Source organism: Polyodon spathula, chromosome 10, assembly GCF_017654505.1.
Source record: "Polyodon spathula isolate WHYD16114869_AA chromosome 10, ASM1765450v1, whole genome shotgun sequence".
NCBI classification, from domain to species: Eukaryota; Metazoa; Chordata; class Actinopteri; order Acipenseriformes; family Polyodontidae; genus Polyodon; species Polyodon spathula.
The window spans coordinates 36,998,493-37,017,506 of NC_054543.1; the positions used below are offsets into that span (position 1 = coordinate 36,998,493).

Sequence of the window (19,014 nt, forward strand, 5' to 3'; positions counted from 1 at the left end):
CACAGGGGAGACGGCGGTTTGCCGGGTTGAAATAAAAAATAATTGTCAATTTCAAATTAAAACAAAAAAATTTAAAAATCCCTAACTTGCTGGGGAGCGATGCTAAATGACAGTCATCACCACTGCAGGATATGCCCCATTTGCCAGCAAGATCAAGATCAATTAAGACAAATTAATTTTAATATTTCTAATTAATTGCAAAACCAAAGAACCAAAAGCAAAACATATTTTAAGAAGATCAATATTTATACTGTAGACACCATCAAATATGTACATATGGTTTTGCTTCAATTATAGTTTAAGTAGCCTCAAACCTAAATTCTGACAATCGCCCAGGAACTTTAACCAATCCAATCTAAAAATTGTTCAATATACTTAATTCACAACAAAAATGGTTTGCAGCTGTTTGATTGCCAAAACAAATAACCATAACCACAACGCAGGAGCTGCTGGTCTATGTGCCCAGGAACCAATATATTACCATTAGGCTGAAGTAGCAGAATAAGAACAAATAACAAAAACATGCTTTGATAGTACAAGAAAAAGCTGAGTCAGGGCACTTCATGAAAGGCAGATATTTCCTGCTGCAAGTGCTATTATTCTGTCTTGCATATGAAAACACTGTGAAAGAAGTGCTGTTACAGTGATAATTTCTGTTTAATGGGCATCAACTCATAACCTAAGAACAACAAACAAAACAAAGCAATGGCTATGTTTATGACTTTTGGTGTGCAGAGTAGAACGTTGTTCTTCTAGATTTTTGATGTCACCATACCGTTACTGTAAGAGGGGGCTAGCCCTGTGCCACTTTGGTTTGATTAACGTCGTTCTAGGTGTCAAAATGCATCAAAGCATTCACTACCAGCACCACCTTGGGTACCAAACGTGTACACATTTTGATTTCTCTTCTCAATGACATACTTGTCGTTCTTATTTGCAAAATCCACGTAATATTACAAAATAATTTCATCAAGGAGTTCTGTGATAGAATTATGTTATATATTTCATATAAAATATACAAATATTATATCCAATCATTTCTATTTTTTTTTAGATTTTTTCTTGCTCTTCATCAGAAAAACTGTCAGTTTCTTCTTGAGAGCTGTCTTCACTTTCACTGCTGCCACTCTCGTCAGTGCTCTCATCATCGCTGTCTTCGTCACTGCTAGCGGTTCCTTCACCTCCCTCATTCTGCTCATCTGCTTGTTCTAAAATAAAAGTTCAAAAACATTTTATAACCTACATTTTTTTTGCTTCCATGGTAAGCTTCATATATGTGAACCATAGATGATGACTAATGCAATTTTTTTTTAAATAAATGGCAAACATACCATTATCACATGAAGTGGCAAAGGATCTGAAACTTGTTGCATAGTTAACGGTTGAGTTTTATCATATTTTAAGTAGCAACAAGTGATGTAATATTTAAAATATTGAAAACATGTAGCATGCTGTAAATTATAACCACCTGTATTTAGGAATTACTTTTTGTAACAAAAACAATACATCTTTTATATCAGATTCCCTCTCTGTGGTGTCTGTTTTAATAAAAACCATGGGGGAGATATGATGAAATGTGTAACCTTATAGGGTTGCAATGAGGACAGCAGGAACAATTAACAGTAGATTAATGCTCTGAAGCAGGACTTCAATTTGCATGAGGTCATTAGTATCCGATCAAAATGGAAACCAGTATCTGAGGTTATGACTGATTTCAGTGATTACTTGGTAATTTGCAGTTCATTGAAAAGAAAAAAAAAAAACACAGAACCCAACAGAAAAACAACAGAATGAATACTTGCCCGTGAATTATTATAGAGACTGTTTATGGTAAAAGTTGGTTGAGAAGTTATGCCTAAATACTGTAGTAGTCTAAATGTAATTTGGATAGTTGTGCTTGGGCAACAATCTGGGAGTAATAGTGAGGGGTGACAGGGGAAGACAGACAAAGAGACCAATTTAGAGAGGAATACAAGAACTGAGACATTAAAAAACCTACTGTTAAATTTGCCTTTGCACTTTTTACTATTATTATTTGTTCATTTAGCAGGCGTCTTTATCCAAGGCGACTTAGAGACTAGGGTGGGTGAATTATGCATCAAATGCAGAGTCACTTACAACAACGTCTAACCTGAAAGACGGAGCACAAGTGACTTGCTCAGGGTCACACACTCAGTCAGTGAGGGAGCCGGGATTTGAACCGGGGACCTCCTGGTTACAAGGCCTTTTTACGAGCCCAGAGTTTCACAAACTGTGAACTGTACTCAGTGTTATTTTCAGTAGATACAGATGAATCCAAGGGTTTAGCAAGGGTAAAGGTTTTGTTTTCAATCTGAAGTGGAAAAATGCTATAGTCATGGTCGTTAAAGATAGTGTAACTAAAAATGTATGGATTAATTTAACAAAATAGATACGGCCTGGGGAAAATAAATGAAGAAAATCTAGTAATCTGGTAATATTATAGTTTATAAAGCACATTTAAAACTTACAAACATTTACAAAACTGTATTTTGATGAAAAAAAAGTTGACTGACTAGATAGTCAGGGTCTTGAGCCACATGCCAACCTTTTACAACAAAGTAGAAACATTTAGAAGCAATAGCGTATTTACTATTGCTTATGTAAAAACAGATTCTTAGCATACTGACATTACGTGATCTGCGTGAAGATAACAGGTTTCTCAATTTGGATAATGTGCCTATGACTTCTGTAATAGTGGATGCCTGACAAAAACATTGAAAAGTATGTGTCATCAATTTAAGGTGAAAACAAAATGTATGAAGGTCATGATTCATTAAACAGAATGTATTCAGCTGGAAATCAAGTGAAAACTTTTTTTTCTAGGTTATTTCTGCACCTTTTCTCGCAGCTTTGCAGAGTATTAGACCAGGGGTAGTCAATAGGCAGACTGTGGTCGAAATCCAGACCACCAGAACATTTTGACTGGCCCACCAAGTCATATGGCAATCTGTGTTCTTACTTGCATACACATAGGAAATGCTGTGCATTTTTGAGACAACATAGTTCTTATGAGAGTGTGGTGAGAGGGTACAGTAGGTGTATCCCTGTGATAGTAAGTAGCAGCTACAGTAAACGGCATGAATGAAACAAAATGCACAACACTATTAGAAGCTAAAATTAAGTGAAACTGCGTGAGTTGGCTGTTTTGCTAGCGTTAATCTTTCCCATCTGTACGGCTAGTAATAAGTTTAGAAAAATCGCACTTCACAAAGACAAAGAAAAAGATTAATGAGTACCATTACTACAAAGACCACTTTTGTTAAGTCGGTTTTCCAGCTGATTAAAAATATTACGGGTGAAACATTATATAATGTTTTTTAAAAACACGTACAAGTCAACGTATATTCGTGCTGTTCTGTAGCATACTACTGACTAGCAGAAAGCACACAGTATTTAAGTGATATGTGTGTTGGTATTCTCCAAGATGAACATATTATTAATATTAGTGTTCTGTTTTAACGGATGCATATCTGTGCGCCTCTGCATTGCTCTTACTGACCTCACCTCTATCTCAAGCCACTTAAGTTACTGTGAGTATTAGCCAATTAGATTTGTACTGAATGTAAAATTACTTTTTTTTATTATTATTTTTAAGCAACGGTCCAGATAAGCTTTGTACCTGCCATTTTTATGCATTAAAAGATCCAAAATATGCATAGCAATTTTTGCTACACAGCTTGTTTGCCTCCCCTAAAGCTTCCACTAACAACTATATCTCCTAGAATACAAGGTCTTTAGTTACTAGGAAACTGTACACAATTAAAAACAACCCAGCAAGCATTATTATCCAATCTCTGGCTAGCCCTGTTGTCTTTGCACCAATCACAGTAAGAATAAGAAAAATTCAAAGCTACACAGGTTGAAGCGCAAACACCCCCGTTTTGCTCATTAAAATATGCAAAAACATAATCTTTTAAATTTCTCATAAAAATGTAAATGACTCTGTTTCAGGGTGCATAACAGTAAAAGACTGAGGATAAAAAGTCCTTTTCATGATAGCGAAATTATGAAAAAATGAAACAATAAAAAATGTAAACCCATGGATACAATAGGACAAATCTCAGAAGGTGAAATATTATTTGATCTATAAGGGCTAAGATAACAGTTACTCAGGCTTACCTATCAGCAGCTTCTCATCAATAAGGGGAATAAATTGTTTAGCCTCTGGGTTATCAGGCTCATAAATAAGAACTGTGGGTAGAATATCAGAAAAGGAGAAATGAAATTAATCTCTCTGCAGCCCCCTGGCAAATGAGAAGGGCACTATAAAAAATGCATTTGATAAATATAAGACACAAAGAGTAGCAGGATTCAACAATTTCCCTTAAATGTGTTAACAGTAAAGTAATCTAAAGTAAACTAAATTAATCCCATTAAGTCACATTTTAGTAGTTATAACCCATTTTCTAAATACATAACAATAACCTAATCTTATCCAAGATGCAAGCTATGCAATCTTTTGTACTGCAACGAGAAATGTATTGTGTACAGTCAGCACGCACATGTCCAACAATATAAAATTCAGTGACGGTTAAACGCATGTGATGTGTATTTATTTATTTCAATTTGGCCCGTTCCAACCCTTGTCTGTTTTTTCGACCCAACAGCAAAATTAAATCAAAATGTTACCTATACACAGAACTGCGCAAAATGTATTGTATTACCAAAAAAGGTAATACAATTTAGCAAAAGATAAAAAAGCACAATTTTCCAGAGTTAAAACAGTATTCAAAGTCAGTATTTAAAATTGCAGAATATAGGGCTCTATAAGGCCCTAATGTCACAGTTCACCTGCAAATGAAAATGCACAAAAGCAACTGAAGAAAAAAAAGCGCAATAAAGACAGACTGACTTGACATACGTGTAGAAATAAAAAAGCGAGCTATGATAGTTAAACAAGAACATTGTAACACTGAAGAGATGGGCTTTGTATCAGAAAACTGGTGACAGAGTCGGAAATCGCGTGTGACAGGCAAGTGCATTCATTTTGTTATATTGTTGTATATCATGAGGATTGATTTTATTCTTAAACAACGGCGGTAAAATGCAACTGACATGTATCTGGATAACGGATATCCGAGTGCTGACTGTAGTGTACTTTGTTTGAAACGTCCAGATTTTTTAAAATAATTTAAACCTTATGTACACCCATTAAAAAAAAAAAAAAGAAAAAATTATCTATCTATCTATCTATCTATCTATCTATCTATCTATCTATCTATCTATCTATATATATATATATATATATATATATATATATATATATATATATAAAGAGTATACTGCCAGTTATGACTTCCTTTATTGTTGACCATTATATAGATATTACATAATTTATTATATAGACTTCATAATTTATCGGTCACTTGAAAACAGATTGATTAATGTTATGCCCAAGGCCTGGAAAACACAACGTTTTTCAGATTGTTATCAGCGTGTCAAAAAGACTGATGGAGTGTTGAATATATTCTGACAGACCAATCATACAGTAAACAACATGTTTTAAATCACACAACAAACATATCATTCACATTGTAAAAGGCATTGAAATACTAAAACAAAATACTTTAAAACAGATCTGCAAATTAGTCAAAAATTGTGGTAACTTACTCATCTGACAAAGTTTGCTTGCTAGGGTATAATTCTTCTCCATTATTGATTGCAGGAACTGAAATTTAATGAATAAAAAAAACAACCTTCATTTATATAATTATATAATAATTTATTACAATGAACATTTAACATGAAACACGCATTTCTTACATATCTAATCCATTCGATGTACATGTGCTTTTGTTAAATGAGCAATCTTGATTGTATGTTCATTTCTAAATAAAATTATTACATTTTATGTACAGTATACAACTACATGTTGTTGAACATTTTACAATATCAAACTCAGTCGTGTTTTGATATTTCTGGCAGGATGAGTCAACCAAATAAACCTGTTTTTTTCCTATTTGCTGAAAACATAAAAACATAACTTAAAGTCAATTCAAGCCACTTGAATGCTAACAAATGAGCTGTTCAAAATAGCAGTAGCTGTTGATTGATTGACAGCTGCAGCCCTGGTAGCAACTAAAGACATAACTGTTTGTTTAAAAAAAAATAATGATGGACAGAAGTAGGGTTAAAGCATCTCTGTGCTAAAAACATGTTTATGCAACCTAAAGACCATTATTTTTTGATTGAACAATGAAATCTACAGAAAGTGGGCTATGACTAATATGTTCTAACTTCCTACCCTAAGTATATTAAAGAGAATCCTTATGTTGCAACACATAGTCATTATTAAAGCAATGCTGACTAAAATCAGGTGAAAAAAAGAAGAAACATTACTGTGTTATTGTGCTATTGTTTCAGCAAAAATATTCACCTCAACAATCACGTGATTGCTGATATGTTGAAAAATAAATGGCACAGGCTTAGCGCTCATGCCATTTTAGAAAAGAAAAGTACACTCTTCACATTTGCATGATATGAAAAAAATGCAGGACTATTGAAGGCAAATTATTGAAGTTTACGTATTACTTACTTTACCTTTTGGGATAACTAAACTTAGGGAAAAATAAGTTGCTACAATGAATAGCAAACTTAGTATTTACTTGTGTCCTGGGGCTAATTAAAGTTACCAGATTTCTTTTAAACTGAAATGAACACATGAAAATCAATGTGGTTATTTTCCAGGTCTATCCCTCAGTAGTACAGCCCCACAGTGTGGCAGAATATTTCATTTCTAAAGTTGAAGGAGTGTTGGGTTTATATCTGCATAACTAAAACACAGATCTCAAGTGATATCACAGGCAGCAACAGAGAAGAAACAGTTATGCCATAACATACACATCCACTGCAAAGAATATAAAAACACACAGTTAATATGCATGATGCTTTTCTCTTGAGGTGCTACTGACAATCTAAGGGCATGCAGTGTTCTGCAATTTGTTTGCTGTTGTTGACGAGGTTTGTCATGTTATGTGCTGTGTATCAGAACTGAGAGATACAATGGCAACCCTGGAGTTTAAGAAACAATATTAAAACGACATATCCTTTGATGGTGAAAACATAAAGTAAAACAAATAGTTAAATGATGGTTACACTTTCAAATTCAAACAATGTTAGTATTTACTACATTTTGGAGTTAAGAATCCAAACCTCATCTTACTGAATCTGTAAATTATGTAAACCCAGAAACTAAGTTTTACGTCTGATTTGCTTCGAGTTCAGGAGTCTGGTCAAAATAGGGAGCATGACATTAAATTGGGGGCTGGTGGATGTTTTGGGGAAGAGAATTTAGTAGCTTATCAAGAGCCTTGGCAACCAGTCTAAATGTATATAGTGTCTGCCAAAGATGCTCCTGTATTAATCTTATTCAGTCTTTAGCATACAATATGCCCTTGCTGCAATATGAAACAGGATTGCATTTCCTTTATTTGGATGGAGCTGTTTTTTAACGTCAGTGAAGTGGAAGTCAGCTTGTCTTTTTTAGATCTTGATTGAGAATTAACAAAACTAGTCAGGGTTTTTGATGACCTCTGTGTGTCAGGGAATTTGGGATAGAAGACTGAGGTAACTGGGATGAGGTGAAAAACATGAAACAAACTTAATAGAAAGTGGGTTTTTTGAGCCGATAACTCATCATTGCATTTTCTTTTATATCAAATACACTTTTTTTTGAAAATCTAGTGATAAATCTTTTATGCATAGGTCAGATTTTTTCTCACAATACCGTATTAGAAGTGTGTAATCCAGCTGGAAATGTCCAATTCAATTAGATATGAATGCAAGATCCAAATTCTATTTTAGTACCTAGTTTCAAAATATCAACAATATTTTTTCACTGGAAAAATAAAGTTCAATGTCATTGGGTTGGAGCACTCATCAGCCAAGCACAGTGCACAATGTTAAAATTGTCCTATTGTTATTGTGGTAAATTAAACCAATGTAATGGCCTTCATCTTGACATTATAATATTTGGTCAATGTTTCAACTTCAAATATGTATTATATCTTTAATATGTACATTAAAAAACACTGGGTTAACAACAGAATACTTACTGTACAATTACTAAAAATTAAAAAAAAAACTTTACAATTGCAGTTATTGTTTTTTTTTTTTTTTTTTTTTTTTAAGTACTTTTGAAGTAAAGACCCAATCTCGTTTAGATACAGCATTTGTCTTTCATTGATGCCATCTTTTAAAATCTTAATATAGCTGTGCATACATGCCAACAGTCCCTCTATGCAAATGTCCTGCGTTCCGGTGCATTGGAAGAAAGTCCCGATATTTAGCCATAGAAAAATAATTTATTCTGCACAAGTGAAAACCACATGCTGTGCTCTTCATGCGGCTGACACATCTGCTGATCACTAACTTATACAAAGGTAAGAACGCATCATTATGTCTATTTTTACTGTCATGATGGTCGTATCATGTTGAGTTGGGGGGATATGTCTATTATATGATAATGAGTGTTTTTTGCGTATGACTCCTCCCATGCGTATGATGCGTATGAGCCCCTGCCCCACCCCCCGGAGACGAGTGTCCCGCTGAACAGTTTCCAAATATGCCTGTGTCCAGCGTAATCTATTACGCACAAGTTGCTACATAACTTTGAGTTCTTCTGGAAACTCATCACAATTAATTTGATGTGAAATACTCCAATGCAGCTTTGACATGTGTTTTACGGAGGATGGTTCTGCTCACATCACTGTTCCAAATTTATGGTTCAATTTTTAAAAAATTTAAAAAATAGGTTTTACTCACTGGACTGGTTGTTTTGGTTTCTTTTTATATATATATACATATATATATATATATATATATATATATATATATATATATATATATATATATATACACACACACAGTATATATAGGTTTTATTAATTCTTCCTCCAGACAACTATAAATCAATGGATTTAAGGTGGAGTGGTTCGCTAATTGTTTATGCCTGTCCATTCTCACAAAATTGCACCTTTAAACCTAATCAGTCTGACTCAGCTATCTACTGGTGTACATTAGGAGATGTATTTGTTTGTTAAGTTTAAATAGGAGGTTAAATCTTGCCCAGGATTACAATATGGATAATATATATATATATGAGAAATAATCACAGATTAAAATAGGAGTGGTTTTAGTTGATTTGATCATGATAGGTTCTATAATAAATCAAACTGTCAGATGGTAGTCAATAACTGTGTAGACAAGGGAAAATGAGGACAAACTTTGTTTTGTGTTATGCAATTAATTTATTCAATTTTAATTAATACTTAAACTTAAAACATGTTAAAGTGAATTACTCTGGAAATCCTAAATCTTTTTCTATATTAATTTCTCAATTTGTTAATTATTTTACTGTGCTGTACTTGCCTACAGACACATTGCTTCAAGATTTACTCCTGAAGTAATTAATTTGGTATCTAAACTAACTCAGTGGGTAGGATTAATTTGGGAGTTAGGTGAATTCGTTCCTGGTTTCACTTTTGGTGTGAAGGCAATCTCGTTTATTACACAGTAACCTTAAAGAGTAAGTAGCGGGGTGTTTTCGTTGTTAACATCCTGACAATTTTTTACACTTACAACTTTAAAGTCTGTTTCAAAGCTCTTTTCAAAATGGCCGCTCGAGTGCACTGGGTTTGGAGATCTGGCCTCTAAATTACTGCTGGAAGAGCAATTTAAAAAATAAAATAAAAACATAAGTGCTCTGACTTTTCTGTTCCATATCACATCATGGATCATGTTACTGCTGTGTTACCTGTTTGACAATGTGGGTAATAATCCTTACACTATCAGTGCACTAGAGTGGCCATTTTAAAAAGATCTTTGAACCAGGCTTTAAAGCTAGAAGTGTAAAAAGTTGTAAAGATGTTAACAATAAAAATAAATTATAGGTACATTATTTAAACAGTTTTAGCAACATGTGGGGACGTATAATTCCAAACCCCGCTACTTACTCTAAGGATGATGGATGCATATATTTAAACTTTATTCTTTGCACTTTCTGCAATGTTATTTATTAATTTAGTTATCCCTTTTCATCAAATGTATAAAAGGCATTTACCTCTCCAAGCAGCTCAATGGGTGCTTTGTTATCTTCATCCTCACTTTGTGCCTCGTCTTCACTGTCATTACCCTCCTCCTCTGAACTTTCTCCAGGCTTGTTGGAATTCCAGTTGACATTCTGCACTGAATGTGATGATAGAATATTGATGGAAGACTGAATGGTAACTGTCCCCTCGTGTTCCTTAATGTCTAAATGATCTGAAAAAGAAAAAAAAATATTAAAATTTGCTTATGAAAATACAACACAGAGTGCAACATAGTGTTGAATTGATGTGTATATTTATGGTTTTTATTGAGTTAATAGAAAGATAACGTACAAGAGCTTCCAAATCATCAATTGATGCTAGAATACCAGCACTGTATTGTGTTTTACTGAAATGCTTTTTTCCAAGCACAAAAGATTGATAGATTTAAACATTGTAATTCACTGATGCAGTTGTGATGCTAGTTATGTAAACCATGGAATAGAGTCCTAATATTTGTTCAATGACTCACAGAATCTCTTCCTCATGTTGTTTGGTAAAAAGTTATGTACCCCCTTCGCTAAATATTAAACATCAAAGTGGACAGCAGAATGGTTTCAGCATTTGAAATAATAAGCTGTATGTTGAGATATTAAAATGACTGCTCAGTCATGTTGATTATAAGTACCAGGAAAAAAGCTGTGAGTCAGATGTAGACATGACAGCTACACTTATATTGGATTTTTTTGGATTGCTAATACAAATAAGCAATTACTGAAGTGTCGTGACACTTTCAATGTTAAGTACGGTACAGCAAATCAGGATTTTACATCCATTCCCAATTAATTGTATTACTTAAAACATTTCACATTTTTAAACTGCATAATAAAGTCTGTAAATTGTCTAAACTTTGTAGTGCTGCAGATGTGTTTGGCGCTTTAAGGTGAAAGGTTTTTTCTTGGTAACAGTCACAGGTGCATGACTTTTGTTTCACTGTCTCTTCATGTAAAAACACAGAGAATGGAAATTGTTTAATCCAAAACTATTCAACAGATTACTTTTTTTGACAAATGCATACACATACTAGATTATGTCCTTGTATAAGAGGTAGATACTTTATTGTGGTACCTTTAAGCTCTGGTTCAATGTGCTGCTTTTTCGTTACTGCACACGTCTTTTTCACAGCAGTTGGAAGTCTTTTGTCCGAATGAAGCTCTGTAAAATCAGAAATATATATATATTTTTAATTGTGAGATGAAACAGGCATATCAAGAAAATACAGTGAAGAAATATCAAACACCTGTTAATTGTTATATTGTTTATTAGGCACTCACCCCTCCACAACTATATATTTTTGATTTACACAGAACTTCACTGAGAACAGAATTATTAATATATATATATTTTTTTCAAATAACACAGAAAACTGGAAAAAAAATGCTTTTGGCTGAAAGGACTAATAAGGACGAAGAGCAAAGACTGCAAGGAAAAAAAAACAACAAAGTGTCATTTTCATTGTGACTTTAGTGTCCAAACCCTTAAACTTTTTAGCAACATTTACAACTAGAGCAAACGTCTAGTTTGATCTCTACACACTTGTGCAGCATGTATTTTCATGTTGTGAACATGTTCAGAATTGTGTGGCTCTTAAAAGCAGACTTTCCAAAACAAGGACAGCACAGGTAAAGGAACATGACTAAGAGTCACAGAATATAGCTATGTACAGTGGCACTGTAACAATTTTTAAAGTGGGGGTGCTGAAAGCCAATGAACAAAATTGTAACCCCTGTATATGATAGAAGCCATGCAAAGCCAAGGAGGGTGCTGCCGCACCCCCAGCACCTCTAGTTCCAGCACCCTTGAATATGTACCAAATGTAAAGGCACTAAAGTGTGATTAAAACAACGAAATGTATATTATTATTTAGTCATTTAGCAGATGCTTTTATCCAAAGTAACTTAGAGATTTGGGGGTGAACTATACATCACAACTGCTGCTGCAGAGTCACTTACCATAGGACCTTGGTTTACTGTCTCATACAAAGGATGGAGCACAAGGAGGTTAAGTGACTTGCTCAGGGTCACGCATAATCACAATCAGTGACTACGACTGAACCTGGAACCTCCTGGTAACAAGCCCCTTCTTTAACCACTGGTCCACCAAGCCTCTACAAAATCATATAAAATTATAAAATGCATACCAGTAACAGTAATGACACTTGTGTTTTCAGGGCCACTCTCTAGTGGTTTTGTGTTGGTGCCCACCACCACAACTGGCTTTTTGGTTCTGGCAAAGTCTGGATATTTTCCATTCCTGTAATGATATAGAAAGTGGTAGTTTACAGAACATTTTGTGCTTTCCCATTGGACATTTTTAAGTACTTTCATATTGGATCGGTTTGGACCATTTCTGACAGGCAGAGCTGTTTATAAAAAACAAACTACCCTATTCAGAATGAAAAAGTTGTCCACAATACACTTGCAATGGAATGCTCTGCTTCTTGTGTATCCAAAAAATATAGAAGAATAAGGATCACTCAGCCATTCAATGCACACATGTTGTCTGCTGTACACCACACATCACAAAAAAACCAAAAAAATGTTGATGACATCAACCGTACCATATTGATTTCTAGTGTGCTTTATTCCCAGCATCAGTATGGTTAATGTCATCTACTGTAAAAAGAAAATAAAACCATACCACAGACACCTGTCAAAATTCCTTTCAACTGCAAAGTCAAATCAAAACAATGTCATCTTAAAATCGGCCACCTATTTCTTAATGGTATTCTCTTATCAACCTTTTTCCCCCTCTTGTTTATGAAAATCACAATTGACTAAATAAAGGTTGGTCAAGAATAGAAAATAAATATAGCTGCATTTTTTTACTTGTATATTATCAATAAAGCAATATATTATTGTTATAGGACTGTGACTATGTTGGCTTTCTGTACTGTCCATTCACTTCAACTTCTACCCATATTCCCTCATGCACACACCTTCACTGTCCTATAACCCTATAGACCACGTTTTTATCACAAATGGGGTATCTTGACCAACTCTCAATCTTATGTGGCTGTTTATGCTCTATGATAAACAAGCCTTAGTTTATTGAAAGTCTATGGATCTATAACAAACGTCTTCCTCTTGAAACTAATGTGATCTTTTACAAGACCATAAATCTAGTATCTTCTGTAAAGAGCAAAAGAGAGTCGAGTAGATTTTTTAGTTCTACTTGAATATTAGAATTAAAGCGTCAAACTATATTTTCTACTAGAGGTTTTCTTGCACTAATTCACAGTACAGTATTGTGTTGGGAAATTTCTTTAAAAAATGGTTTTGATACAAAGTAGTTCTGTAAAAGGAAGACACCAAGTTTTATGTGCAATTCTTACTTTTTTGAACTAGCTTTTGCTGCACTTAATGATATTTGCTTAGTTGGAATGAGATTTCTCCTGCCTGCTGAACTTCTGGATCCAGTACTGCCAGGTCTAGAGAAGAGCATGTTTAATATATTAGCAAAATGCAACAGACTGAATATACATATATATGTACTATAGCTTGTTTTGAAGCATAGCAGAGCATTCACATGCATAATAGTGTTTTCCAGATTAAAATTACAATAACAACAATATTAACATTCAAAAAAATGGTTTTTGTAATCAAGTGTTTACAATGTACTGTACAGTCTTACAGCCATGTCCTTGAAAGTCACATTCAAAGCAGAACTGAAATACTGCACTGTAAAACATTTCTGTATTTGTGAAGCACATTATTTACAGCCATGCTTAGACTTCCATCAGTCTCAATAATTTCAGGACACAAAGCATTTAATAACCAAGGGTTTCTGGAAAGGTTTAAAGCCCATCAGTTGTTGACAAAGCTTATTTGTCTATTATTATCTATTATTGGTCTATTATGTCCATTGCTACACTGAGAAAATATTACTATTGTTGTACTAACTGCTTTAAACACTACAATTATTTACTATTTTTCAATTTATTAAAACTAAAATAATCACTGAATAGAACATACACAATTACATTTTAACACAAATTGTAATACAAATAGGTTCCATTGAGCATGGGAAAACAGACATAAAAGTGTAAATAAACTTCCCACAATGATATTTTTATACTAATCTTATTTCCACTATATTATTATTATTATTATTATTATTATTATTTATTATTATTATTATTATTATTTTATTTATTTGCAAACACCTTTATCTAAGGCCACTTACAGGTTACAGAGCAGTACAGGGTTACAATATAAAATTTGTATTTAAATACAGTATAGTTAACAGTAGGTGCAGCTAATTGAAATATCCTTTTACGATTATATTTTTTAATACATGTGTATACATGTACAATGAATGAGCTTTGTTTGAGTTGTTTTCCAAATAAAATGGCACATCACGCAGATGTTGACAAAAAAAAAAAAAAAGATCTTTAAGATCTTTTCTCTTTCTACAGTAGTTTGTTATTTTACAAAGAGACCCCGGGATAAACATTTAATATAACTGTATGTAGTCTATGTTTTAAAGCACTCTTGAATTCTTAATAAGTATGAGCAACATAAGGAAACTGAGTAGTAATTAATGCTTTTTGTTGATAAGACCAATTATGGGTTTAGCTTTGCAATTTATTTTAAATCTATAAGATTGAATTCCAGCTGTTACTGTGAAGACATTTAAATTACACCATATAAAATATACCAACAAGTTTTATTAAATGTAGTAAAATATGCAAATGACAATATATTTTCATGTTAAACATTTTCCAAGGACCAACATGCCAGAAATGGTATTTGGTGTTTGAAAAAACTAGGATTTTCATACCGTGACGTTTCAACTGGCTCAACAGCTACAGCTTCTGGAATTAAAAGAGCACACAAGCACAAAAAAACAAAACAAACAAACAAACAAAAAAAACATTTCATGAATATCGTGTAAGTCAAGTCATTGCTTTTACTTTCTTAAAAATGTGTTCTTAGGATTCAAAATGTAATGAAACAAATATTGTATAACATTTCTGTTTTCCAATTAAGTAATCATATATTCAAGATGAAGAACAGCACTGTTTATATAAATTGTCACTTACACCATTTTTACATTATACGACAAGCATAAGAAAAAAACAGGATTGAAAAGTTCAATTTAATACAGAGTATCTCTAGTAAATATAAAAAAAAAAAAAAAAAAAAAAAAAAAAACATACAAATTCATATACCTCCACGTTCAAGAACTTGTAATTTCCCATTTACAGATGCCTGAACAAAGACAAAAAAATTTTAATCCATATATGTGGTCAGGAATATTGACATATTAAAGCTTTGGTTAAAATAAACGGCTACAAGAATACAAGAATGAATGGCCAATAAAAGCTGTAGACAGATCTCATTCTAAAAGCATTCTGTAAAACAAATTGTGACTAACAAGTGCTTACCTTCTTTAAACATGATGCCTCTTCAGAGAAATGCTGCCTAGAAAAAATTATTTTAATTACTGACTTTTACAAACTTTAATTATATATATATTATATATATATATATATATATATATATATATATATATATATATAATATATATATATAAGCTCAAAGAGCCAGCGCCCTTATATATTATATACACACACATACCATATATATATATATATATACACCTACTGTATTGCCTCTTGAAAACAACCCCTACCCCAAGACATATAATGTTAAAGATATTTTGGTCAAAATACATAATGATACTGTATAATGGTCCACTTTATCAACGTATAAATAATTACATTCATTATTTTTTACAACAACAAAAAAAAACTAAAGTAAAAGATGTTTACTAGGCACTCTGTAAGATTTATACATAACTATTCAATTTACCTTGATTGTATTCCAAATGTTTCCACAATGATCCCATCTAAGATTTAAAAAGTCATTATTTTACATATTTGTAAATACCTTATTTTTTTATTTAATTAAAATGTTATGGATATGAGATGGTAAAACAAAACTGGTTACCTACAGGAGAGAAAAATAATAATTACACACTTGATAATTGCTCTGTAGCCAGTACACTGGAGAAGTGTTTAAATAATAACAAGGTATTCTGAACAGTGCACCTGCTTCTCTTTGCACGCAATTCATTGAAAACGTTTCAAATGCGTTAAACTAATGCACCTTTTTTCTTTCACGCTTTCATTGAAAAATGAAAGTTTAAAATACAAAAAAATACACACTGATTAATATTTCTAGGAATAAGAAATTGTGCATCATTATAATGCTTCATATTGTAATAAAGGCATGTATCATTAGATATTAACAAAAACACAATTATTCTACCAAACAGTCTTTGAATAAGGAATACATGTGAACTAAAGAACATTTAGCTAAAAATTTCAATTTTTAACACCTCTCTCATCTTTTTAAGATGCTTGAAACCATTCTGAATGATTACTATTTTTTTTTTTTTTTTTTTTTCTGTAGCCTGGGTACAATACAGAATTGGGTGGAGTCAACATGGTGTATAGGTCACAATACCACAAGATTTCTCAGGGTCAGGAAACAAAAATACTTTAACAACAGAGGCACTGAAGCTGGGCGCCAGCTAGATAGAGCAATAGTGAAAACTATACAAATGTCATAATACACCTAGTACCTAGTAGTGCAGACATTTCAACAATTTACTGCTTTGACATTGCAGCAAATCAGAATTAATTACCATTTAGAATTATTGTTACCATGACACCTCACAAAACAAAGCTCCCAAGGCAAGGGAATCAATATAATGAATGCTACTGTTAGGTGCTTTGTGTAATTTCAAATGCATCACTAACTACCTTGACATCAGTTCTATGGTACATTTGTAGTCTTCATTTAACAAAGAATGACTGAAAGGAAAACTAAATTTCACATTTCTAAAGGGGGGGGGGGGATACAAGCCAAGACTGGTTGGGAACCTCTGTTTTAACAATCATTCAATCATTGTATCTGATTATTCAACACAAAAGGATCGCTTTACAAAACCTGCATCTGACTCGTGTTATAACCCCACTGTTGCAGGCACGTCTTACAGCCAGTACACTACACTGCCTTTTGATTAAAAAAAAAAAAAAAAAAAAAAACAAACAAACAAAAAAAAACAGTTTAATTGGTGATCTGTAAGCAGAAAACAAATGTTCACCCTCCTTTTCAAGTTATATAATCATAAATAAAGGGAGGCATATACTGTATATTACAGAGAGTAAGGTGTAGCTTAATCATAAATCCTCATAAAATAGATCACTTAGAAAAATAAATGATCATTCATATGTTTTCAGGAGCCTAAATTCAGCGAGGCTTAGAAAGATTACATTCCTCAGCTTGTTCAGGACAATAGTAACAATACACAACTTTTATTGGACTAATGAAGGCTATATTAAAAAAACAAAATCAATAGGTGGCAGTGTAGATAGAATGAGGATTTTCCACTATTCTTTAGCAATCCACAGTAGTCCTTAGTTTTAGAGGGTTGGGGTGCTTGCGACTGACAATCTATATCCTCCCTTAACCAACGATCTTCCTCTCAGCACTCGTACATGTTAAATGCATACTACAGTCTGGCAAACACACCACATTTCAAAGTGGCACATTATAACCACCTTACAGTTAAAGCAGTCTGATAATAATTTGCACTTTCAAATAGTATATGATCCATCTGGCATCCAGGTGTCTTCCATGGTGACACCAGTAGTCAAAGTTGGCATAACTATATTTATTTAATGCTAATTTGCATAAAGGGGTGGAAAAAGACTCCCATTGTATAGCAGTCAGATTCATACCAGGTTTTACCATGGGCCATATTAAAAACTAGTAAAGGTATTATCATTTTAAATAAATACAAACCTTCTGAACCCAAAACCTCAAGCTGTCCTGAAACCTGAAAATAAAAAGCTGGGGATCATCAATCAGCAATTTAATGATGGTGCTTTAAAACATAAACCAATAAAGAGTTATTCAATTTGAAATCAACACACTAGGGTCCATTTCATTGACTCATCATCTCTTATGTGGAGTGGGTCCAGCGAAAACAAATTATACCAATCTGCATGCGCCCACAGTATCACACGACTTTCAAGATATGAGATCACACTGTTTGGGTCACAAATAACACATTTCTATCAATAACTTTCGTTCTACATGAGCTACATAGTTCTGAGCTTAGTTAAAAAAATGTCAAAACATTATTCAATGACATATCTTTTACTATGGTTAAAGCTGACTGTTGTTTTTTGAGTGATGTATTTGAAAAAAAAAACTTTTTATTTTAAATAATAGCACAAGGGGTAGGATAGTGCTATAATTTACATGTCACCCTTGTAAACAAGTGGCCCTGCAGTCAACATGACAGCAATATTAAAAGTAATATAACTGTACAAAATTACATACGAAACTAAATAAAACAACAGTAGTTAAACCGACATTTCTGACAGTTGTTAAACTTTTCACATAAACCTTCTCTCTCTGCCCTGGATAATATCTCACACTTACAACTTGGAAATAAATAATTTGCTAGCATGTCCACAATCATTCTAATTCAAATGTTGCAGCTCAGCAACCAGGACGAACAAAACGATAGTTTACCATAGCTGATTGAGTTCTTGGAGATTTTTCAACGCGTTGTAACCTAAGCAAAACAAGAACCATAATCACAACACAAAATAACATACCGCGAGCTTGTATAAACAGTTTAATATTAAAACGATGTTTAATAAAAACTCATTGGGTACCTGTGCATTTCACAACGTGCTTGTTTCTCGTATGAAATAAGAACCACAACTCACACGTTTAGCCTAATTTTACATTTAGTTGAAGTTTTCTCTTTTATATAGATAGTTACAATTTCCCACTGACAAAAATATCGCTAAGAAACGAGAAACAATTATCTTTTTTTTGTTGTTGTTGATTGTCACTTGGAAAGTAACACGATAGGAAAC

At 33.0% G+C, this 19,014-nt stretch overlaps 1 protein-coding gene across 2 annotated transcripts in view; it reads right to left on the reverse strand.

The window, feature by feature from the left end:
- Positions 1 to 24: 24 nt before the first annotated feature.
- Positions 25 to 19,014, reverse strand: part of erich2 (glutamate-rich 2) — an 18,994-nt gene continuing 4 nt past the window's right edge. The window contains exons 1-14 of one of the 2 annotated variants that reach the window (XM_041260616.1): positions 18,808 to 19,014; positions 18,662 to 18,704; positions 17,924 to 17,957; positions 15,923 to 15,959; positions 15,496 to 15,532; positions 15,280 to 15,319; positions 14,889 to 14,922; positions 13,441 to 13,536; positions 12,247 to 12,359; positions 11,175 to 11,261; positions 10,082 to 10,281; positions 5,632 to 5,689; positions 4,141 to 4,212; positions 25 to 1,208 (exon numbers count right to left, since the gene is read on the reverse strand). The exon at positions 18,808 to 19,014 is cut by the window's right edge and continues 4 nt beyond it. In XM_041260616.1, coding sequence (XP_041116550.1) covers positions 1,051 to 1,208; positions 4,141 to 4,212; positions 5,632 to 5,689; positions 10,082 to 10,281; positions 11,175 to 11,261; positions 12,247 to 12,359; positions 13,441 to 13,536; positions 14,889 to 14,922; positions 15,280 to 15,319; positions 15,496 to 15,532; positions 15,923 to 15,959; positions 17,924 to 17,957; positions 18,662 to 18,704; positions 18,808 to 18,815 — 1,017 coding nt within the window. In that variant the 5' untranslated portion in view covers positions 18,816 to 19,014 and the 3' untranslated portion in view covers positions 25 to 1,050. The remainder of the gene's footprint in view (positions 1,209 to 4,140; positions 4,213 to 5,631; positions 5,690 to 10,081; positions 10,282 to 11,174; positions 11,262 to 12,246; positions 12,360 to 13,440; positions 13,537 to 14,888; positions 14,923 to 15,279; positions 15,320 to 15,495; positions 15,533 to 15,922; positions 15,960 to 17,923; positions 17,958 to 18,661; positions 18,705 to 18,807) is intronic. The other variant, XM_041260617.1, reaches the window with a different exon arrangement.